General features: G+C 54.9%; 1 protein-coding gene across 1 annotated transcript in view; it reads right to left on the reverse strand.

Moving 5' to 3' along the window:
• slc43a2a (solute carrier family 43 member 2a) overlaps positions 1-23,713 on the reverse strand; it is a 52,399-nt gene extending 28,686 nt beyond the window's left edge. The window contains 7 exon segments of the mRNA XM_087977146.1: positions 62-117; positions 2,068-2,275; positions 12,092-12,122; positions 12,124-12,286; positions 15,756-15,860; positions 20,145-20,255; positions 23,691-23,713. Coding sequence (XP_087833272.1) covers positions 62-117; positions 2,068-2,275; positions 12,092-12,122; positions 12,124-12,252 — 424 coding nt within the window. The 5' untranslated portion in view covers positions 12,253-12,286; positions 15,756-15,860; positions 20,145-20,255; positions 23,691-23,713.
• Positions 23,714-25,000: the final 1,287 nt, after the last annotated feature.

Below are 25,000 nucleotides of genomic sequence, written 5' to 3' on the forward strand. Positions count from 1 at the left end.
GTGGTGAAGGTGTTGCCTGGGTGAGTGTGTGCTGTTGCTGGAACACTCGCTGTGTACTTACCGTCAGGATTACTGGCTCCGTAGGCAATCAACAAACAGGACAAGGCAAAGCTGGTGCTGCAATAGAGAAAAAACACCAATCAACCTCAGGGCCAGTCAGCCCATCATCATCGTCTCCCCCAAACCTGCTCCCTCACCTTCCCGTCTCTCAAACCCTTTCTCTTGCTCCATCTCTGTTCTGAACTTTTCCTCTTGCTGTGACTCTCTCCCTAGTTTACTGCCTTCTTCTCTCCATCTGTCACTCTCTCTGTGTCACTCTCTCTGTGTCACTCTCTCTGTGTCACTCTCTCTGTGTCACTCTCTCTGTGTCACTCTCTCTGTGTCACTCTCTCTGTGTCACTCTCTCTGTGTCTGTCTGTCACTCACTCTCTCTCTGTCACTCTCCCTCTCTGTCACTCTCCCTCTCTGTCACTCTCCCTCTCTGTCACTCTCCCTCTCTGTCACTCTCCCTCTCTGTCACTCTCCCTCTCTGTCACTCTCCCTCTCTGTCACTCTCCCTCTCTGTCACTCTGTAAGGTGCTGTGTAAATGATTCTTGCTGTGAATGAGCACCCAGTTTCAGTGCTGAGGCTGTGTCACAATCACAGGGACAGGCCATTCAGCCCATCGTGCCTGCACTGTCATTTGATATAATTGTGGCTGATTGAAATCCTCCCCCTCCTCCATCCATAAACCCTTACACCCTGTGGGAATCAGAAATCTGTCAATCTTGACATTAAACAGCCCCACAGACTGAGCGTCCACATCTCTGAGGCAGACCATTCCAAGGGTTCACAATTTTCTGGGTAAACACATCCCTCCTCAGCTTGGACCATCGGGGAATTCTCTGCCCATTGTAAATGGTGGCTCTTGGTTTTAGACTCCACACCCTGGGGGGAGCATCTTACCCCCACCTACCCTGTCCCTCCCTTTGAAGGATTTTGTACATTCTTCAAAACTCCAAGGAACACAGGCCCAGTCTCTCTCCATCGCACAGCCTCACCACCCTGGGACAATGTGTGGAAGTGTTGTTGCACTCTCTCTGTGGCTGTGTGTGCTGAGGTACAGAGTCCAACAATGCACACAGTAGCTGGTGCAGTCTAACCCAAAGTCCACACAGGGATGGGAGACCTAACTACTTATTAGTGAACACATTTAAACACAGTCTCTGTAAAGCAGCCGGAATCACTGCTCCTCAGAATGCAACTGTGCTTTCTGAATGAAAACAGAGGAGAGAGAAGTGCAAAGTGATGCCTTCCACAGTTAAAGAGCAGATATATATCCACTGTGTAATGCCCTGCACAAAGCCCTGGATCAGAGCCCAGTTTACGTCCCCTACAGGTGGGGAGGTGCGGGACGGGTTTTGAGGAGGGGGGGGGGTGGGGGGAGGTTGGTGGCAACTCCTCATTGGAGGTCCTGGGAGTCCGTGACACTCCCCACCCCCTTTCACATGGGAGACAGTGCCAATTCCAATGGACAACACCAGGCCCCTGAGTGAATCCTTGCTGATGTTTGTGAATGGGAACCCCTCATCCATCCCAGAATGCCTGGAGAACGGGAGGATGCTGGTGCCCAGTGCTGGGGTTGGGGGTTCTACCTGGATCTCTGCTGCCTGGTGAGGGAGCAGTTAAGAGTCACCCACACTGCTGTGGGTCTGGAGTCACATATAGACCAGGCCAGGTCTGGACGGTGGATTTCCAGCGCACATGAACAAGGAGGTTTTCAGTCTGATATAAGTTTGACATCCAGCAGGATTGGAACCGATATTTTGTGGATTTGTTCCCAGGAACACTGAAAAAGCCAGCACATAGACATGTGAAACACACCCAGTGGCCCAGTGCAGTGGTTCAAAGGGAAATGGACAGAGCTGAAATATTTTCTGATTGACCTGTTCTGATACAACTCCGGAGCAGTTGGGACTTGACCTGTTCAGAGCAAGGGACGAGACCATCCCAACACAGGAGCCCTGATTTCCCCGGCATTGTTACCAGATTTAGGAGAGTGGCTAGCAACGCTGAGAGGCACTGACCTGCCAATCAGACGGAGTTTCCGTGGTCCATACTTGTCCATGGCAATACCAAGGGGCAGTGAGATGGCACTGAGCAGGAAGGACCCGACAGTAAACGCCAAATTCAACATCTCATCTTGGTCCTTGCAGATGAGCCAGCCGTTCATCCTCAGCGGGAGTTCCAGGTCACTGCTGTTGTTTCCCGTCGAGCTGTTGTTGGTGACGTTTGCTAAAAGAATGGAGTCAGTGGAACACAAAATCAGGATTTCATTACAGGCACCAGATTCCATTATACTCAGCGTCCGGATCCAGACTCTGAGCCACACTCTACCCTCAGACAGAATAACACAGTTACAATGTTCAGCTCTGAGGGGGGGCCGCACCGTCGGAGGGTCAGTGTTGAGGGGGCGCCGCACTGTCGGAGGGTCAGTGCTGAGGGGACGCCGCACTGTCGGAGGGTCAGCGCTGAGGGAGGGCCGCACCGTCGGAGGGTCAGTGTTGAGGGCGTGGGCACTGTCGGAGGGTCAGTGCTGAGGGGGCGCCGCACTGTCGGAGGGTCAGCGCTGAGGGGGCGCCGCACTGTCGGAGGGTCAGCGCTGAGGGGGCGCCGCACTGTCGGAGGGTCAGCGCTGAGGGGGCGCCGCACTGTCGGAGGGTCAGTGCTGAGGGAGGGCCGCACTGTCGGAGGGTCAGTGCTGAGGGAGGGCCGCACTGTCGGAGGGTCAGTGCTGAGGGAGGGCCGCACTGTCGGAGGGTCAGTGCTGAGGGAGGGCCGCACTGTCGGAGGGTCAGTGCTGAGGGAGGGCCGCACTGTCGGAGGGTCAGTGCTGAGGGAGGGCCGCACTGTCGGAGGGTCAGTGCTGAGGGAGGGCCGCACTGTCGGAGGGTCAGTGCTGAGGGAGGGCCGCACTGTCGGAGGGTCAGTGCTGAGGGAGGGCCGCACTGTCGGAGGGTCAGTGCTGAGGGAGGGCCGCACTGTCGGAGGGTCAGTGCTGAGGGAGGGCCGCACCGTCGGAGGGTCAGTGCTGAGGGAGGGCCGCACCGTCGGAGGGTCAGTGCTGAGGGAGCGCCGCACTGTCGGAGGGTCAGTGCTGAGGGGGCGCCGCACTGTCGGAGGGTCAGTGCTGAGGGGGCGCCGCACTGTCGGAGGGTCAGTGCTGAGGGAGTGGGCACTGTCGGAGTGTCAGTGCTGAGGGAGTGCCGCACTGTCGGAGGGTCAGTGCTGAGGGAGTGGGCACTGTCGGAGGGTCAGTGCTGAGGGAGTGCCGCACTGTCGGAGGGTCAGTGCTGAGGGAGTGGGCACTGTCGGAGGGTCAGTGCTGAGGGGGCGCCGCACTGTCGGAGGGTCAGTGCTGAGGGGGCGCCGCACTGTCGGGGGGTCAGTGCTGAGGGAGTGGGCACTGTCGGAGTGTCAGTGCTGAGGGAGTGCCGCACTGTCGGAGGGTCAGTGCTGAGGGAGTGGGCACTGTCGGAGGGTCAGTGCTGAGGGAGTGCCGCACTGTCGGAGGGTCAGTGCTGAGGGAGTGGGCACTGTCGGAGGGTCAGTGCTGAGGGAGTGCCGCACTGTCGGAGGGTCAGTGCTGAGGGAGTGCCGCACTGTCGGAGGGTCAGTGCTGAGGGAGTGCCGCACTGTCGGAGGGTCAGTGCTGAGGGAGTGCCGCACTGTCGGAGGGTCAGTGCTGAGGGAGTGGGCACTGTCGGAGGGTCAGTGCTGAGGGAGCGCCGCACTGTCGGAGGGTCAGTGCTGAGGGAGTGCCGCACTGTCGGAGGGTCAGTGCTGAGGGAGCGCCGCCCTGTCGGAGGGTCAGTGCTGAGGGAGTGGGCACTGTCGGAGGGTCAGTGCTGAGGGAGTGCTGCACTGTCGGAGGTTCAGTGCTGAAGGAGCGCCGCACTGTCGGAGGGTCAGTGCTGAGGGAGCGCCGCCCTGTCGGAGGGTCAGTGCTGAGGGAGTGGGCACTGTCGGAGGGTCAGTGCTGAGGGAGTGCTGCACTGTCGGAGGTTCAGTGCTGAAGGAGCGCCGCACTGTCGGAGGGTCAGTGCTGAGAGGGCGCTGCGCTGTCGGAGGGTCAGTGCTGAGGGAGTGCCGCACTGTCGGAGGGTCAGTGCTGAGAGGGCGCTGCGCTGTCGGAGGGTCAGTGCTGAGGGAGTGCCGCACTGTCGGAGGGTCAGTGCTGAGAGGGCGCTGCGCTGTCGGAGGGTCAGCGCTGAGGGAGTGGGCACTGTCGGAGGGTCAGTGCCGAGGGAGTGGGCACTGTCGGAGGGTCAGTGCTGAGGGAGAGCCGCACTGTCGGAGGGTCAGCGCTGAGGGAGAGCCGCACTGTCGGAGGGTCAGCGCTGAGGGAGTGCCGCACTGTCGGAGGGCCTGTCTGCTGAACAAGGTGCGAACTTGATGCCATCCCAGAGGGTGAGGATGTTCCCTCTCAGTGTTTCGAGGTGGAGCAGGTGAGAGCTCTCTCCATGCCCTGGGGCCAAAGTTTACTCTGCGTTATCAGTCTGTCATTGCTGTCTATTGGCATTTACTCTGCTCCAATTAGCTGCTGTGTTACCATAACGACAAGAGGGTGACTTCAGACATACCTCCAGCTGGGAATGTTCTTGTCTGTAATTAGGGAAGGGGTAGGCACCGTCAAAATGCAAATCTTTCTTCCTCGAATGGTTCCTGGTGGAGCTGTGGCTAGGCTGGCCTTGGAGCAGGTCAAGCTCCTGCAAAAGAATTGGGTGTTCTCTGGTGGGGGGCTTTGGGGAGGGGGATTACTGGGGGTGGGCTCCACACTCAGCAAGGCGCAGCACTGTGACTGTGTCAGGTTGCTCCTTTCAGACTGAGCTCGGTGAGTAGTGCGTCCCTCAGTGTTTGTTGGGAATCAGCTCCTAACGCTGGGCCTGGACGTTACGGTGTGTGAGAGACTCTGTCTATCCATGTGTCTCTGGGTCTGTCACTGTGAGTGCGTCTGTCTTTGTCAGTGTGTGTCTGTCTGTGTGACTGTGTGTGTGTGACTGTCAGTGTCTGTGTGTGTCTGTCTGTCTGTGTGACTGTGTCTCTGTCTGTGTCTGTGTGAGAGAGAGAGAGAGAGATACAGGAAGCAGTGATCCTGTCCTGTCCATGTAGAGTCTTGGTGTTTGTGGTAAACAGGGCAGGCGATGAGCTATTCCACGTTGAGACATAATACGTCCCTGAACACTGCCAATCCTGGTCACAGAAAGGGACTGACTGCATTTAAAAACTGCTTAGAGACAGGCTGCTCACATAACAACCTCAACTGCAGCGCGTCAACACAGGATCTGTTTACCGCTAAATCCCTGACCTTCCAGACTGGTCCCCCGAAACGTGACCTTTCCTAGAGCAGACACTGTCCCCATCCCTGTGGGAGTGGGGCCCTCAGGCTAAGGATCTGAATCACTCCTAATCAGGACCAACTATTGACAGCACACTCACACAGAGACATGCCCCTACACCACACACACACACACAGACAGGCACCCCCACAAACACAGAGACACACACGCAGACATACATAGACACTGACACTCACATAGACACTCACACACAGACTCACACAGACAGACACAGAGACAGAGACACCGCTCAGGAACACTGCCCCACTGGGTGACAGCCCTCTCTAAACCTGGGTACCATACACCACCCATTCCCCAACCACTAACTCTGTCTTCAACCCAATGCTGCCCCCACCTGCCCTCCCCGTTCCACATTTACAGAATTGCTGCTGTACAACCCAGCAACAGGAAAGTGGGGAAAAGGTCAGAAACTGATCAACACTAAAAAATAACAGACTCAGCAAAGCAGAGAGAACCACAGACTGAGTCATAGTGGCAGAACGAGAAAGGAACAGAGAAACGGAGAGAGAGAGAGAGAGAGAGAGAGAGGAATGACGAGAGAGAGATTGAGAGAGAGACAGAGAGAGAAAGGGATGAGTAAGGTGGGGGGAGCTCCCTGTAAGACAGGAACCAGGCAGAATGTGAGAGACAGAGAGGGGACAGGGCAGGGGGCGGTGTGAAATGGTTTCCCTGGTTACCAGCCTGGGTGGTTCATACACTGACCATCCCCAAGGTCATGGTCACCTGCTACTGGACACTACACTGTGCCCTGACTACGTGACCAATACAGAGGCAACATTGAACATGATGCAAGAAACTGAAAGAGGCCATTCAGCCCATCACACCCACTGCAGCATTCAGTGGGATCTTCAACACCATGTGCCTGCACTGCCCTCCATATCCCCTGGTGATTGCAGTCTGTCTCCGTCAATCTCTGTCTTGAATACATTCAACCTTCAGACAGCACCTTCCAAAGCCACAACCACTTCCCTCTGGAAGGAGGAGGGCAGCAGGTACATGGGAACACCACCCCCTGCAAGTTCGCCTCCAGGCCCCTCACCATCCTGAGTTGGAAATATATCACCGTTCCTTCAATGTCGCTGGGCCAAAATCCATGAATTCCCTCCCTCAGGACATTGTGGGTCAACCCACAGCACATGGACTGCAGCGGTTAAAGAAGGCAGCTCACCCCCACCTTCTCAAGGGGCAACTAGGGACGGGCAATAAATACTGGGGCCCAGCGAGTTTGTCCCTGCTGATATAACCTCCTCCCTAGTCCCGGGTGAAACTGTCGAGGTGCGGGTAGGGGCAAAAACAGGATAACATCGACCACAAGCCTCCCTATCACACTGACAACACTCTCCACCTCCCCCTTTCCCTCCCCCTCACACTCTCCATCAATTCCCCTCTCTCACTGCCTACCTCTTGCTCAGTCACTCTCACTCTCTCTTTCCCTCTTCTGCATGCTCTGTCACTCTCCCTTTCTCTCTCTCTCTCTCTGTCTCTCTCTCTCTGTCACTCTCCCTTACTCACTCTCCCTTTCCCTCCTTCCCTCTCTCTCTCTCTCCCCACCATTCCTGCATTCTCTTTCACTCTGTATCTCCCTCCCTCTGTCTCCCGTGTGGATTTTGCTAAGCTGGCAGTTTTACTGTTGAGCAAGAGCACGATGTAATCAGCAGTACAGTGGCATTGAGGAAGAAGACAGGCTTTGGAACAAAACAAGTGTTGATCCAGTTTGGACCAGTCCACGGCTGCAGCACCGTGTCACATGGAACCCTCAGAAAGCGGTCAATGCTGCACACAGCCAGAGGCACCGAGTCACCAACTGATTCTCATCCTTGGATAATCAACACAGGCGAACACTCAGCATCTCAATTCTCAGCTTTCTCTGTGCACACAGTGTCCCAGTTCCCAGTGTCCCACCCTAACACAGTCGCCCCAGAGTAAACACACACCTGTCAACCATGGCTCAGTCAATAAACACCCCCACACGTCACAAATCTGGGCAGGAATCCAGGCTGATACACCCAGTAACGGGGGGGTCAGTGCTGAGGGGAGTGCCGCACTGTCGGAGGGTCAGTGCTGAGGGAGTGCCGCACTGTCGGAGGGTCAGCGCTGAGGGAGCGCCGCACTGTCGGAGGGTCAGCGCTGAGGGAGCGCCGCACTGTCGGAGGGTCAGCGCTGAGGGAGCGCCGCACTGTCGGAGGGTCAGCGCTGAGGGAGCGCCGCGCTGTCGGAGGGTCCGCGCTGAGGGAGCGCCGCGCTGTCGGAGGGTCCGCGCTGAGGGAGCGCCGCGCTGTCGGAGGGTCCGCGCTGAGGGAGCGCCGCGCTGTCGGAGGGTCCGCGCTGAGGGAGCGCCGCGCTGTCGGAGGGTCCGCGCTGAGGGAGCGCCGCGCTGTCGGAGGGTCCGCGCTGAGGGAGCGCCGCGCTGTCGGAGGGTCCGCGCTGAGGGAGCGCCGCGGCTGTCGGAGGGTCCGCGCTGAGGGAGCGCCGCGCTGTCGGAGGGTCAGCGCTGAGGGAGCGCCGCACTGTCGGAGGGTCAGCGCTGAGGGAGCGCCGCACTCTCAGGGATTCAATGTTTCTGATTTCCTGGATTGATGGTTATGCAACAGACGCTGTGGTTAATTTGATCTGTTTTTGTGATCAATCTGTGCACTGTTTGGCCGAATCATTAGCTGTCTCCCAGCAGTGACTGGATCAACATTGCCAGTTCATCCTGTTTCTCTGAGTAACTGATGGTATTCCGTGTTGGGTACAGGGTTAGTGAATTTCAATGCCACAGAAATGAACCCTCCCACAGTGGAATAGTTTGGTGGGTGCTCTCCCTCCTTCCTGTGTGTTTACTCCGTCCTGTCTAAAAGCACTCAGATACAGACCTCCCCCGCCCATCCCAACAACCTGGAGAGCTCCGGGCCAGTCAGTAAATCGGGGTGATTTAATCCGAGCTGCTTTTCACACGGAGCATAGGGAAACCAGGTCAGTGCTTCCTCAGTGAATACTCCACACAGTCAGACAGTGGCCCAAGGGACACTCCGCCCGGAGGTCACCATCTCTGCTCAATCTGTTCCTGTGTGTTATTCACAATATTCTGTTACAGGACTTCAAAACTCAAATCAGGACAGACCTGTTCACCGGGAGACTATGTATCAGATTATCATCACACCTGAATACTCTGTCACCAACCCCCTGCCCTGTTCATTCAATAGCCGGAAGATGCAATGAGATCAGGAGAGAAACCCACTTTGTAACGGACGCAGAGTTGGGGGGGGGGGGGGGGGGTGAGAGAGAGAGGGAGGGGTGTAGGGGGGTGGGTGAGAGAGGGAGGGGAGTGGGGGGGTGGGTGAGAGAGGGAGGGGAGTGGGGGGGCTGGGTGAGAGTGGGAGGGGAGTGGGGGGGGCTGGGTGAGAGTGGGAGGGGAGTGGGGGGGGCTGGGTGAGAGTGGGAGGGGAGTGGGGGGGGGGCTGGGTGAGAGTGGGAGGGGGTGTTGTATTTTGCGAAGGAGGAACATGGAGAGTATGTTCCCTCCAGCCCCCCCCAAACAGAGTGTGCCTTTACAAGTGTCACGGTGAACATTGGAAAAGTGCCCTTTCCCTCCATCTCCTGAGACCAGCCTCAATAGGCAGAGGTGAACCTGCAATAGGCCTTAAAAACTCTCCATCAGAGTCGGAGGACCCAGAGCATCCCCCTGAACTCCAGGACTGTCCCTCACAGTGCCAGACCCCTCCCATGGTCAACTACCTCAAACTGTTGCTTATTTCCCACAATCTCTCTGTGAGATTCTGAATGGACATGATGTGCCATGGGAGCTTACAGTCTCAGGGAGGAAGCTTCCAGAATCTCCCATGGGTGGCTCAGTGGATAGCACCACTGCCTCCCAGCGCCAGGGACCCGGCTTTGATTCCAGCCCCCGGTGACTGTCTGTGTGGAGTTTGCACGTTCTCCCCATGTCTGTGTGGGTTTCCTCTGGGTGCTCCGTTTCCTCCCACAGTCCAAAGATGTGCAGGTCAGGGTGGGCTGGCCATGGGAAATCACTCTTGGTGTCCAGGGACGTCCAGGCTAAGAGGATGAGTCAGGATTATGGGAGTAGGGTGGGAGGGTCAGTATAGACTTGATGGGCCAAATGGCCTCAGTCTGCACTGTTGGAATTCAATTTCACTAGGTTGCACTACTGCTCATTAACTTAGGAGAAAGTGAGGGCTGCAGATCAGAGCTGAAAAATGTGTTGCTGGAAAAGCGCAGCAGGTCAGGCAGCATCCAAGGAACAGGAGAATCGACGTTTCGGGCATAAGCCATACTTCAGGGCTGAAGAAGGGCTTATGCCTGAAACGTCGATTCTCCTGCTCCTTGGATGCTGCCTGACCTGCTCATTAACTTATGCAAGGTAGAAGACTATTCGCCCATATAGGCATCACCGCCAATTCTGCCCTTTACTGATCTTTGCATCCACACATTCAGCACTGGGGTTGGCCATGTACAGCTACAGAACGGGAGGTCAATTGTACCCTTTGTTAATGAGCAGAGTACTGAGGGAGTGCCGCACTGTCGGAGGGTCAGCGCTGAGGGAGTGCTGTGGTTATGCCTGTTGAGTGTGTTTTTCCCGGTGATTTGACAGTCAATTCCTTTGCAATGATACACTTTGTGACATCAGGAATGATGCTATAGAAATGCAGCCAGTTCCTGCCCATAGTTGCTCTTATATTTGACATGTTGATGCTCCCCTGGTGGAATATCTCTTGTCACATTGTTCCCTGTGGCAGCTTCGACCAGGGCCAGACCAGAGTTTCAATTTGGCTGACGCGAACTGGGTTGTTTTCCGTATCTGTGCTGCTGCAGGTCAAAGGGCAGTCTTTGTTTTTGATGAGTTCAGCGTTTTTTTTATATATTGAACGCATATCAGTTTCCAGTTAATTAACAAGTAAAGAATTATCTTTGACAAATAGTTTTGCTGCACTGATCTTATCAACACTGAGGGAGGTGACTGAGAAATCACAGACAGCACATTCCTTACCCAATCAAATATGCCAATTAAAGTGCTGGACTCTAACCCCGAGAAGAGTAGGGTAATGAGCACTGGCTCACATCACCCTCCGCTCAATTTATTACAATGGGATTCACAATAACCTCGATGACACACCACGGTTCAAACCGTGTTCCTGAGCTAAGGGATTGAGGATACTCCTTCCCTCACACATCAAAACGAATCACCTTCACTGACCCAGTGATCCACAAGATCCCGGCTCAGTGGGTGACTGGACCCTTCGGATCATCATCAGGATCAGTGATAAGGATAGGCCAGGAAATGAGGGACCAGGACCACAGCGAGTCAAGGTGTGATGCCTCAACAGATGGATAGCCAGAGTCCACCAGGCACTTGATTTGGGGGTGAGAATACGGTGCTTTATTAAATAAAAAAAGAGGGAAAGACGTTCTTTTCCCTGGCGACCTTTCGCCCCATCAGCATGTCCCAAAGCACCTGACAGCTGATTGGCTGTTTATGAAGCACGCGTCCGGATGTAATGTCAGAAATTAGGGAAGTCAATTTGTGCACAGTACAATTCCCACAAAGATGCCAGGGTCTCTGCATTGGAGGGGTGACAGAGGGGGACAGACTTCCAGCAACATCGCTGTCAAATCTCTCGAGTTACTTTGCAACTTTCACCTGCAGCCACTGACGGGAACAGCTGCTGTCAGCCCACAGGGTCCAAACAGCCACTCACATACAATACAGCGCCGCACTGTCGGAGGGTCAGTGCTGAGCGAGCGCCGCACTGTCGGAGGGTCAGTGCAGAGGGAGCGCCGCACTGTCGGAGGGTCAGTGCAGAGGGAGCGCCGCACTGTCGGAGGGTCAGTGCAGAGGAGCGCCGCACTGTCGGAGGGTCAGTGCAGAGGGAGCGCCGCACTGTCGGAGGGTCAGTGCTGAGGGAGCGCCGCACTGTCAGAGGGTCAGTGCTGAGGGAGTGCTGCACTGTCAGAGGGTCAGTGCTGAGGGAGTGCCACACTGTGGGAGGGTCAGTGCAGAGGGAGCGCCGCACTGTCGGAGGGTCAGTGCAGAGGGAGCGCCGCACTGTCGGAGGGTCAGTGCAGAGGGAGCCGCACTGTCGGAGGGTCAGTGCAGAGGGAGCGCCGCACTGTCGGAGGGTCAGTGCAGAGGGAGCGCCGCACTGTCGGAGGGTCAGTGCAGAGGGAGCGCCGCACTGTCGGAGGGTCAGTGCAGAGGGAGCGCCGCACTGTCGGAGGGTCAGTGCAGAGGGAGCGCCGCACTGTCGGAGGGTCAGTGCAGAGGGAGAGCCGCACTGTCGGAGGGTCAGTGCAGAGGGAGCGCCGCACTGTCGGAGGGTCAGTGCAGAGGGTGCGCCGCACTGTCGGAGGGTCAGTGCAGAGGGAGCGCCGCACTGTCGGAGGGTCAGTGCAGAGGGAGCACCGCACTGTCGGAGGGTCAGTGCTGAGGGAGCGCCGCACTGTCAGCAAACATTACTGAAAACGGGTGCTCATGTCTTTGTGTTGCTGCTTGTGGGACCTTGCTGGGTGAACACTGGCTGCTCTTTTTCTCACATTACAACAGTGACAAGGCTTCCAAAGGAAAGCAGTACCTGTTCAGCTGTCAATTGCTTTGGTACATGATGAAGATGTGTAGAGTGCTCGAGGAATGTAGTTGTTGCAGTGCTGAACCCGCACGCGCAGTGTGGAGGTGAGATGTGAGATTGACCCTCACCTGGTTCCTCACAGAGGTATGAGTAGAAACCCCTCGGACTTTAACATGAGGAGCAGCGAGCCCCAGCCCAGGAGCACGGCAGAGAACAGCAGGTTTTCCAGCACGGCTGTACATGCCATCCACCAGCGCCGATGGTGAGCTGTCGCCAGGGTAGGAGCCATCGTGCCACAGCGTTCAGCAAGACTCCGTCCGCTACTGCAGGAGCAGGAACTGCACAGGGTCAGATACAGGGAAAGCATACTCACATAACCCTTTCATACACACACCCTCACTGGGGCACAGTCCCACACACACACTGACCCTCACTGAGGTACAGTCCCTCACACACTGACCCTCACTGGGATACAGTCCCACACACACACTGACCCTCACTGGGATACAGTCCCACACACACCTGGACCCTCACTGAGGTACAGTCCCTCACACACTGACCCTCACTGGGATACAGTCCCACACACACACTGACCCTCACTGGGATACAGTCCCACACACACACTGACCCTCACTGGGATACAGTCCCACACACACACTGACCCTCACTGGGGCACAGTCCCACACACACACTGACCCTCACTGGGATACAGTCCCACACACACACACTGGGATACAGTCCCACACACACACTGACCCTCACTGGGGCACAGTCCACACACACTGACCCTCACTGGGATACAGTCCCACACACACACTGACCCTCACTGGGCACAGTCCCACACACACACTGACCCTCACTGGGATACAGTCCCACACACACACTGACCCTCACTGGGGCACAGTCCCACACACACACACTGAACCTCACTGGGATACAGTCCCACACACACACTGACCCTCACTGGGCACAGTCCCACACACACACTGACCCTCACTGGGGTACAGTCCCACACACACTGACCCTCACTGGGATACAGTCCCACACACACACTGACCCTCACTGGGTACAGTCCACACACACACTGACCCTCACTGGGGCACAGTCCCACACACACACTGACCCTCACTGGGGCACAGTCCCACACACACACTGACCCTCACTGGGCACAGTCCCACACACACACTGACCCTCACTGGGGCACAGTCCCACACACACACTGACCCTCACTGGGGCACAGTCCCACACACACACTGACCCTCACTGGGGTACAGTCCCACACACAAACTGACCCTCACTGGGGTACAGTCCCACACACACACTGACCCTCACTGGGATACAGTCCCACACACACACACTGACCCTCACTGGGATACAGTCCCACACACACACTGACCCTCACTGCAGGTACAGTCCCACACACACACCCATACACACACTGACCCTCACTGTGGTACAGTCCCACACACACACTGACCTCACTGCGGTACAGTCCCACACACACACACTGACCCTCACTGTGGTACAGTCCCACACACACACACACACACACACACTGACCCTCACTGGGGTACAGTCACACACACACACACAGACACTCACTGGGGTACAGTCCCACACACACACACACTGACCCTCACTGGGGTACAGTCCCACACACACACACACACACTGACCCTCACTGGGGTACAGCCCCACACACACACACTGACCCTCACTGGGGTACAGTCCCACACACACACACTGACCCTCACTGGGGTACAGTCCACACACACACACTGACCCTCACTGGGGTACAGTCCCACACACACACACTGACCCTCACTGGGGTACAGTCCCACCCACACACACACACACTGACCCTCACTGGGGTACAGTCCCCCCACACACACACACACTGACCCTCACTGGGTACAGTCCCACACACACACACACACACACTGACCCTCACTGGGGTACAGTCCTACACACACTGACCCTCACTGGGGTACAGTCCTACACACACTGACCCTCACTGGGTACAGTCCTACACACACACACACACTGACCCTCACTGGGGTACAGTCCTACACACACACACTGACCCTCACTGGGGTACAGTCCTACACACACACACACACTGACCCTCACTGGGGTACAGTCCTACACACACACACACTGACCCTCACTGGGGTACAGTCCTACACACACACACACACACTGACCCTCACTGGGGTACAGTCCTACACACACACACACCACTGACCCTCACTGGGGTACAGTCCTACACACACACACACACTGACCCTCACTGGGGTTACAGTCCTACACACACACACTGACCCTCACTGGGGTACAGTCCCACACACACTGACCCTCACTGGGGTACAGTCCCACACACACACTGACCCTCACTGGGTACAGTCCCACACACACACTGACCCTCACTGGGGTACAGTCCCACACACACACTGACCCTCACTGGGGTACAGCCCCACACACACACTGACCCTCACTGGGGCACAGTCCCACACACACTGACCCTCACTGGGGCACAGTCTCACACACACTGACTCTCACTGGGGTACAGTCCCACACACACACTGACCCTCACTGGGTACAGTCCCACACACACACTGACCCTCACTGGGGTACAGTCCCACACACACACGACCCTCACTGGGGTACAGTCCCACACACACACTGACCCTCACTGGGGTACAGTCCACACACACACTGACCCCTCACTGGGGCACAGTCCAACACACACACTGACCCTCACTGGGGCACAGTCCCACACACACACACAGACCCTCACTGGGGTACAGTCCCACACACACACACTGACCCTCACTGGGGCACAGTCCCACACACACACTGACCTCACTGGGGCACAGTCCCACACACACACTGACCCTCACTGGGGTACAGTCCCACACACACACTGCCCCTCACTGGGGTACAGTCCCACACACACACTGACCCTCACTGGGGTACAGTCCCACACACACACTGACCCTCACTGGGGTACAGTCCCACACACACACTGACCCTCACTGGGGTACAGTCCCACACACACACTGACCCTCACTGGGGTACAGTCCCACACACACACTGACCCTCACTGGGTACAGTCCCACACACACACTGACCCTCACTGGGGTACAGTCCACACACACACTGACCCTCACTGGGGCACAGTCCACACACACACTGACCCTCACTGGGGTACAGTCCCCCACACACTGAGCCTCACTGCGGTACAGTCCCACACACCTGACCCTCACTGGGGTACAGTCCCACACACACACTGACCTCACTGGGGTACAGTCCCACACACACACTGACCCTCACTGGGGCACAGTCCCACACACACACTGACCCTCACTGGGGTACAGTCCCCCACACACTGAGCCTCACTGCGGTACAGTCCACACACACTGACCCTCACTGGGGTACAGTCCCACACACACTGACCCTCACTGGGGTACAGTCCCCCACACACACACTGACCCTCACTGGGGTACAGTCCTACACACACACACACAGACCCTCACTGGGGTACAGTCCCACAGACACTGACCCTCACTGGGGTACAGTCCCCCACACACTGAGCCTCACTGCGGTACAGTCCCACACACACTGACCCTCACTGGGGTACAGTCCCACACACACTGACCCTCACTGGGGTACAGTCCCACACACACTGACCCTCACTGGGGTACAGTCCCACACACACTGACCCTCACTGGGGTACAGTCCCACACACACACTGACCCTGACTGGGGTATGGCAGTGTTCTCCTGCACCTACCTGGTCACTGACAGAGGAGCACGCTCCACCCGAGTTGGCTGGGGTTTAATGAGGAAGAGGAACTCCAATTGCTTTCAGCTTGTTTTTATACGTGTCCGTCCCAGTCTGCAAATGAGACATTATCACATGTGACTGAAGACGTAAATGCTTAACTTTTTCAGATTGTGGTTATAATGCCCCATAAAGCTTTCTACTTACTGTGTCAGCATAATTCTCTGATATTGAAATTGTGTTCCTGCTTACAGTCAGCAAGCCCATATCTTCAGCCTGCCTCAGATATGAGACTGAGGTTTTAGACTGTTGTCTGCTTCAACTCTGATAATTAACTTCGATAAATTATTTTTAATTTGGTGAGTCTTTGTGGCATGGTCTTCTGGATCTAATCTTTTTGAGATTCTCTCCACAGATACCCCGGTTTTAGATGAAGGACACGAGCTTTCTAAAAACAAAATTGTTGTCATCAACCTTGTGAATGGTTGTTGTCCAGTTTATCAGGGGCAGTGTTTAAATTCCCATGCCTTATCAGGAGGAATTCTGATACAGAGTGTTGTCTGGAAGCCTCTCACTGATAGGAACCATTGATAAACATTGTGTTTTTTACAAATTCCTCATTGGTAAATATTCTTCATTGACTCACTGATCAAAAACTTGGCTCAAATCTCCGATTTCCTTGAAGAGTCCAGGTCTGTGCCCCAGAAAGGGATGAAGTGGATACTGGGCGCCAGTGAAGCAATATGTTATAGAGAGGGAGAGGCACACCCTCCGAGTATCACTGCAAGGCCTGGGAGATTTTAATCCTCATCTCTGACATTCGGACTCCTGTCCAAACAGCAGTGGGGATTGACTGACTCATGGACTGTCTTGGGTAAGGAGGTGGGAGACAGGACACCATGAGGTGACAGCTCCAGAAATATCCCTGACTGCGGTTGTTGTTGTCAATTCTGAAATCCCCACCACCCCCCGTGAGGGACAACGGATCTGCCCACAGAGAATGGCACTCTGCCACAGGAGATGGCACTGGGCCGGTGGGATTGGCACTGAACAAACAGCGATGGGTGGTAAGGGACATTACTAGGTAAAGCCTAGGTCTGCAGTTGTTGGAAACCTTCCTGATGAAGGGCTTTTGCCTGAAACGTCGATTTTCCTGCTTCCCAGATGCTGGCTGTCCTGCTGTGCTTTTCCAGCACCACTCTAATCTAGGTAAGGGACATTATGCCTCACTTACACATGGGGCACTGACTGGCCTCAGAACAACAGGGTATTTACGGAACTGGGTGGGGTATCTCTTCAGGGACAGAGCATTGCAGGTAAACCCAGTTCAATGCAGCAAAGAGTTTCGGGTGCTCCCTAAAAGGTTCGTTTTCCACCAATCCCGAGGATCTCTCCTTGTGGCTCAATGCCAAATTATCTTTGATAATTGCTCGTCAGAAGAGGCTTGGGGCATTTCACTACATTAAAGGTGCTACATAAATGCAAAAGCAGGATCTCCCTTAATCAAAGAGGGCTCCCACTTTCCGAGTTGTGCATTAAACCCAAGACAGCACGGTGTACAGTGCTGCTGTTTCCATGGAAACAATCTCAGAAGGAAGAGTGAGGCTGGAGGCTGGTGGAGGGGGGGATCAAGGGGGGGTGGGGTGGGGGGGCAGAGAGGGGGAGGTGGACATGTTCAGTTGACGGTTTACCCCGCTGAATTCCATCAGGACCAGCCCTACCAACTGGAAACGGACAGCCACTGACCTGTTGAGTCGTACAGCACAGAAACAGACCCTTCAGCCCAACCAGTCCATGCTGAACATAATCCCAAACTAAACTAGTCCCAGCTACCTGCTCCTGACCCATATCCCTCCAAACCTTTCCCCTTTATGTCTCCATCCAAATGCGTTTTAAACATTGTAACTGAACCCACACCCACCACTTCCTCAGGACGTTCGTACCACATACAAACCCCACCCTCTGTGTAAACAATTTGCCCCTCATGCCTTTTTTAAATCTCTCTCCTCTCATCTTAATAATGCATCCCCTACTCCTAGGGAAAAGACACCTACCATTAGCTCTATCTATACCCCTCATTATTTTATAAACTTCTATCATGTCATCCCTCAACCTCCTATGCTCCAGTGAAAAAAGTCCCAGCCTATCCAGCCTTCCTTTAGAGTTCAAACCTTCCAAACGCAGCAAGATCCTGGTAAATCCCTTCTGAACCCTCTGTAGCTTGACAATATCCTTCCTATAACTGGGTGACCAGAACTGGGCACAGTGCTGCGGAAGAGGAATCAACACAAACTGTTTCTCTGCTCACTGACAGTGTGTGCATCTCAGAACACCAACGTCGGAGTTAGTCTACAAACCACCCAGTACAAGAGGGAAACAGTCTGAGATCCCGTCCGGACTCACCCACATTCAAACTGACTCTCGGTGATACAAAAACAGAAATTGCTGGAAAAGCTCAGCAGGTCTGGCAGGATCTGTGGAGAGAAATCAGAGTTAACGTTTGGGGTTGGGTGACCCTTCCTCAGAACACTCTCTCCACTCTCAGCAAATAATTCCTTTCAATTTATTCTCAGGACCTGGCGGCCTAAGAAAGTGACAATGTGGGGGCGGTGGAGTTGTCGGTGGGTTGTGGTGATGAGTAAGTTTGTGGGTGACATAACGATTTCCTGGGTGGTTGGTAACAAGGACAAATACCTTAGGTTCCAGGAAGATATAAATGGATTCGTCAGATGGGCAGATCAATGGCAGATGGAGTTGAACACTGATCACTGTGAGACTGTGCGCTTGGGAAAAGGGAACAAGGGAAGGGAGTGAACAATGAATGGCTGGACACGAGGAAGCTCAGAGGAACAGAGGGATACTGGGGAGCCTGACCACAGATTCCTGATGGTGATGGGACGGGTATATAGGGCGGTTAAGGAGTCGTATGGAAGGCTAGCCTTTATTGGTCATGGCATCGGCTTGAAGAGCAGGGAGGTGATGTTGGAGCTGTACAGGACTTGGTTAGGACCCAGCTGGAGGAGTGTCTGCAGTTCCGGTCACCGTGCTGTAGGAGGGATGTGACTGCACTGGGAGGGGGTGCAGAGGAGATCCCCCAGGATGTTCCCTGGGATGGAGCATCTCAGCAATGGAGAGAGCTGGTGGGAGCAGATGTGATTGCAACGTTTAAGAGGCTTTTAGACAAGAACACGCAGACTATAGAGGGAGCATGCGCAGACAGGTGGGTTTAGTTTCGAATGGTTGCATAGTCAGCACAGACATGGTGGGCTGAAGGGCCTGTTGCGATACTCTTCAATGTTTATATTAATTATGAAGAATCCTAGTTCCCCTCTCCCCCTCCCCCCTCCCCACAGTGGAAATATCTTCTGCACCCTAATACAGAAGCTGTAGGCCATTTGGCTCCCTGATAGGAGATTGACTAATCCTCCAACACAGTGCCCTGTTTCCACTTTTCCTCCTTATCCTTTGACCCCTTTCACCCTAACTCCTAAACCACCTCCAACCCTCCCTAACTCCGAACCCTCCCAATCTGCGGAATCTCCTCTGACCCTCTGAGGTCTCCAATCTCAGCCATGTGTTGATCCTTGATTTAAAGTGCTCTATCATTGGTGTGTCTCCCGTTGACTCGATCCCAGGATGTGGAATTCCCTCCCTGAACCTTTCTGTATCTCCACCTCCATTTCCACCTTTAAGATCATCTTCAAACCTCCTCACTAACCAAGCCTTTGGCCTTTTAACCTCTGACATGTGGCTGGGAACCCTCTTTGCTCTTTCATGTTGCTGTAAAGCTCCTTGTAATGTCTCACTACATTAAAGGCACTATTTAAATGTAACTTGCTCTTGTTTAGCTTCATGGTCACTTAGATTTTAGTTTTAAAGACAGTGCCAGGCAGGTATGGTGTGCCAGGAGCAGGGACAGGGGTTCCGCTCTGTATAGGAGCCTGAATATTTTCAATATTTCAGTCCAGCACACTGCAGTGAGCTGCAAGTAAGGAGCGGATTATAAAAAAGCATGATTAAAAAGCCTTCACACGCAGCATTAGACCCCACGAGTACGAGCCAAGACTGTGGCTCCATGATGATTACATCATTTTGATTCCCATTCCTGTGCACTCACTCTGTAGAGGGTCAATACCAGGTCTCCAATGTTACACAGCCTAGGTCATAGGGGGGCAGACCCTATTACACACGACACATTTAAATGTGACTTGTGACTGGTTGGGGAGGGGGCTGGAGGGGGGGGGTCATAGACTATTCTCCCCTCCCAACATTACCCTGTACAACCCCTTCAATAAACACCAAAACAGACCCCTGCCCATTTCCACAACAGTTCCAACCTCTGCCTTAGCCCCTCTCTCTCCCCCTCCCCCCGATTTGCCACTATCTTACTCCTCTTACCTCGTTGCCCTCAATAGCTCCTTTATCTCCCAAAGACCAAAAAACTGCAGATGTTGGAAATCAGAAGCAAAAACAGGGATAGCTGGACAATCTCAGCAGGTCTGGCAGCATCTGGGGAGAGAGAAACAGAGTTAACATTGTTCTGAAGGTGGCTGACTGAACCTGAAATATGAACTCTGTTTCTCTCTCCCCCATGCTGCCGACCTGCTCAGATTGTCCAACTATTTTGGATTTTGCCCCCTTTTACCTCCTGCCCTCTCATTCTCTCACCTCGTCCCCACCTCCCATTGCCTGTCCCAATATCCCACAACCCCTCCTCCTCCGCCACCCACTCCCTCACCCCTCACTGTCCTCTCAGTATCAGCTCTCTCTCCTTCTCTGCAGGTGCTTCTCTCTCGTTCACTTGCTCTTGCTGCTGCCTTTCTCCTTCATGTTTTGTAAACACTGCAGACAAATCCCTCCGTCCCCTCTCTATCTCTCCACCTCTCCTCTCTCTATCCCCTCTTTCTACCCCCAGCTCCTCTCTTTACCCCTCTCTCTACCCCCTCTTTGCCCCTCTAATCCCCTGTGTACCCCCTCTATCTCCTATCTGTAGCCCCTCTCTGTAACTCCTCTGTACCCCCTCTCTGTACCCCTTTATCCCCTCTCTGTACCCCCTCTCTGTACCCCTTTATCCCCTCTCTGTACCCCCTCTCTGTACCCCTTTATCCCCTCTCTGTACCCCCTCTCTGTACCCCTTTATCCCCTTTCTGTACCCCCTCTCTGTACCCCTTTTTCCCCTTTCTGTACCCACTCTCTTTATCCCCTCTCTGTACCCCATTTATCCCCTTTCTGTACCCACTCTCTTTATCCCCTCTCTGTACCCCATTTATCCCCTTTCTGTACCCCCTCTCTGTACCCCTTTTTCCCCTTTCTGTACCCACTCTCTTTATCCCCTCTCTGTACCCCATTTACCCCCTTTCTGTACCCACTCTCTTTATCCCCTCTCTGTACCCCATTTATCCCCTTTCTGTACCCACTCTCTTTACCCCCTTTATCCCCTTTCTGTACCCCCTCTCTTTACCCCCTTTATCCCCTTTCTGTACCCACTCTCTTTACCCCCTTTATCCCCTTTCTGTACCCACTCTCTTTACCGCATCTCTGTACCCCCTCTATCCCCATTCTGTACCCCCTCTCTTTACCCCCTTTATCCCCTTTCTGTACCCACTCTCTTTATCCCCTCTCTGTACCCCCTTTATCCCCTTTCTGTACCCCCTCTCTTTACCCCCTTTATCCCCTTTCTGTACCCCCTCTCTTTACCCCCTTTATCCCCTTTCTGTACCCACTCTCTTTACCGCATCTCTGTACCCCCTCTATCCCCATTCTGTACCCCCTCTCTTTACCCCCTTTATCCCCTTTCTGTACCCACTCTCTTTATCCCCTCTCTGTACCCCCTTTATCCCCTTTCTGTACCCCCTCTCTTTACCCCCTTTATCCCCTTTCTGTACCCCCTCTCTTTACCCCCTTTCTGTACCCACTCTCTTTATCCCCTCTCTGTACCCCCTTTAACCCCTTTCTTACCCCCTCTCTTTACCCCCTTTATCCCTTTTCTGTACCCACTCTCTTTATCCCCTCTCTGTACCCCCTTTATCCCCTTTCTGTACCCCCTCTCTTTACCCCCTTTATCCCCTTTCTGTACCCCCTCTCTTTACCCCCTTTATCCCCTTTCTGTACCCACTCTCTTTATCCCCTCTCTGTACCCCCTTTATCCCCTTTCTGTACCCCCTCTCTTTACCCCCTTTATCCCCTTTCTGTACCCACTCTCTTTATCCCCTCTCTGTACCCCCTTTATCCCCTTTCTGTACCCCCTCTCTTTACCCCCTTTATCCCCTTTCTGTACCCACTCTCTTTACCCCCTCTCTGTACCCCCTTTATCCCCTTTCTGTACCCCCTCTCTTTACCCCCTTTATCCCCTTTCTGTACCCACTCTCTTTACCGCATCTCTGTACCCCCTCTATCCCCTTTCTGTACCCCCTCTCTTTACCCCCTCTCTGTACCCCTTTATCCCCTTTCTGTACCCCCTCTCTTTACCCCCTTTATCCCCTTTCTGTACCCCCTCTCTTTACCCCCTTTATCCCCTTTCTGTACCCCCTCTCTTTACCCCCTTTATCCCCTTTCTGTACCCCCTCTCTTTACCCCCTTTATCCCCTTTCTGTACCCCCTCTCTTTACCCCCTTATCCCCTTTCTGTACCCACTCTCTTTACCCCCTCTCTGTACCCCCTCTATCCCCTTTCTGTACCCACTCTCTTTACCCCCTTTCTGTACCCACTCTCTTTATCCCCTCTCTGTACCCCCTTTATCCCCTTTCTGTACCCACTCTCTTTACCCCCTTTATCCCCTTTCTGTACCCCCTCTCTTTACCCCCTTTATCCCCTTTCTGTACCCCCTCTCTTTACCCCCTTTCTGTACCCCCTCTCTTTACCCCCTTTATCCCCTTTCTGAACCCCCTCTCTTTACCCCCTTTCTGTACCCACTCTCTTTACCCCCTTTCTGTACCCACTCTCTTTACCCCCTTTCTGTACCCCCTCTATCCCCTTTCTGTACCCACTCTCTTTATCCCCTCTCTGTACCCCCTTTATCCCCTTTCTGTACCCACTCTCTTTACCCCCTTTATCCCCTTTCTGTACCCACTCTCTTTACCCCCTCTCTGTACCCCCTTTATCCCCTTTCTGTACCCCCTCTCTTTACCCCCTTTATCCCCTTTCTGTACCCACTCTCTTTACCCCCTTTCTGTACCCCCTCTCTGTACCCCCTTTATCCCCTTTCTGTACCCCCTCTCTTTACCCCCTCTCTGTACCCCCTTTATCCCCTTTCTGTACCCCCTCTCTTTACCCCCTCTCTGTACTCCCTTTCTATACCCATTCTCTTTACCCCCTCTCTGTACCCACTCTCTGTACCCTCCCTCTATCCCCCCTCTACCCCCCCCCCTCCCTTCTCTATCTTTCTTACCTCCCTCCCTCCGTCTGTCTGCCCATCCCTCCTTCCCTGTGAGCTGGGATCTCCGCAGTGTCAGTGCCCGGGGAGGGGACTCGGTCTGGGTCTGGGTCTGTGTCCGTGCCCCAGGGGCCGTTCCCGGTGTCGGTAGCCGGCTCTCGGTGCCCCATGCCCGGGCTGGGCACTGCCTTTCTCCGCTGCCGCACTCACCTGCAGCCGCTGCGGGGCTGGACAGCGCTCCCTCTCCCTCTCCCTCTCCCTCTCCCTCTGTCACACTCACTCACTCCTCTCCATCTCCCTCTGTCACACTCACTCACTCCTCTCCTTCTCCCTCTCCCTCTGTGTCTCTGTCACACTCACTCACTCCTCTCCCTCTCCCTCTCCCTCTCCCTCTGTCTCTCTGTCACACTCACTCACTCCTCTCCTTCTCCCTCTCCCTCTCCCTCTGTGTCTCTGTCACACTCACTCACTCCTCTCCTTCTCCCTCTCCCTCTCCCTCTGTCTCTGTGTCTCTGTCACACTCACTCACTCCTCTCCCTCTTCCTCTCCCTCTGTGTCTCTGTCACACTCACCCACTCCTCTCCCTCTTCCTGCACCTTCTCTCTCTCCGTCTCCAGGATCGATCTCTCTCTCTTTCTCCTTTTTGTTTTTTCCCTTCTTCCCCCCCTCTCTCCTGCTTTTATTTCTGTTCCATCTCCATTTCTCAACCCTCCTTTCTCATTGGCTGCCTTGCGGTCCACCAGCCAATCGAGGGGACGTTAGCGACAAACCTGACCCAATCAGAGTGCGGGGATTGGGAGAAAAACAACCTGAGAGGGCGGGGCCAAGGGGAGGGGGGGAAGGAATCAGAGATTGGAGGGAGGGAGGGAATGGGATGGAGAGGGGGAGAGAGGGAGGGAATGGGATGGGGAGGGAGAGAGAGAGAGGGAGGGAATGGGATGGAGAGGGAGAGAGAGGGAGGGAATGGGATGGGGAGGGAGAGAGAGGGAGGGAATGGGATGGGGAGGGAGAGGGAGGGAATGGGATGGGGAGGGAATGGGATGGGGAGGGAGAGAGAGGGAGGGAATGGGATGGGGAATGGGATGGGGAGAGGGGGGAATGGGATGGGGAGAGGGGGGAATGGGATGGGGAGAGGGGGGAATGGGATGGGGAGGAGAGAGAGGGAGGGAATGGGATGGAGAGGGAGAGAGAGGGAGGGAATGGGATGGAGAGGGAGAGAGAGGGAGGGAATGGGAGGGAGAGAGAGGGAGGGAATGGGATGGGGAGGGAGAGAGAGGGAGGGAATGGGATGGGGAGGGAGAGGGAGGGAATGGGATGGGGAGGGAGAGAGGGGGAGGGAATGGGATGGGGAGGGGGAATGGGATGGAGAGGGAGGGAATGGGATGGAGAGAGAGGGAATGGGATGGAGAGAGAGGGAATGGGATGGAGAGAGAGGGAGGGAGGGAATGGGGGAGAGAGAGGGAGGGAGGGAATGGGGGAGAGAGAGGGAGGGAGGGAATGGGGAGAGAGAGAGAGGGAGGGAATGGGGAGAGAAAGAGAGAGGGAGGGAATGGGGGAGAGAGAGAGAGAGGGAGGGAATGGGAGAGAGAGAGAGAGGGAGGGAATGGGGAAGAGAGAGAGAGGGAGGGAATGGGGAAGAGAGAGAGAGGGAGGGAATGGGGGAGAGAGAGAGAAGGAGGGAATGGGGGAGAGAGAGAGAGGGAGGGAATGGGGAGAGAGAGAGAGGGAGGAATGGGAGAGAGAGAGGGAGGGGAATGGGAGAGAGAGAGGGAGGGAATGGGAGAGAGAGAGGGAGGGAATGGGAGAGCGAGAGGGAGGGAATGGGAGAGTGAGAGGGTGGGAATGGGAGAGCGAGAAGGAGGGAATGGGAGAGAGAGAGAGG

The sequence above is a fragment of the Chiloscyllium plagiosum genome, unplaced genomic scaffold, assembly GCF_037043375.1.
Source record: "Chiloscyllium plagiosum isolate Xiang-an unplaced genomic scaffold, Cpla_swu_hap1 HiC_scaffold_31, whole genome shotgun sequence".
NCBI classification, from domain to species: domain Eukaryota; kingdom Metazoa; phylum Chordata; class Chondrichthyes; order Orectolobiformes; family Hemiscylliidae; genus Chiloscyllium; species Chiloscyllium plagiosum.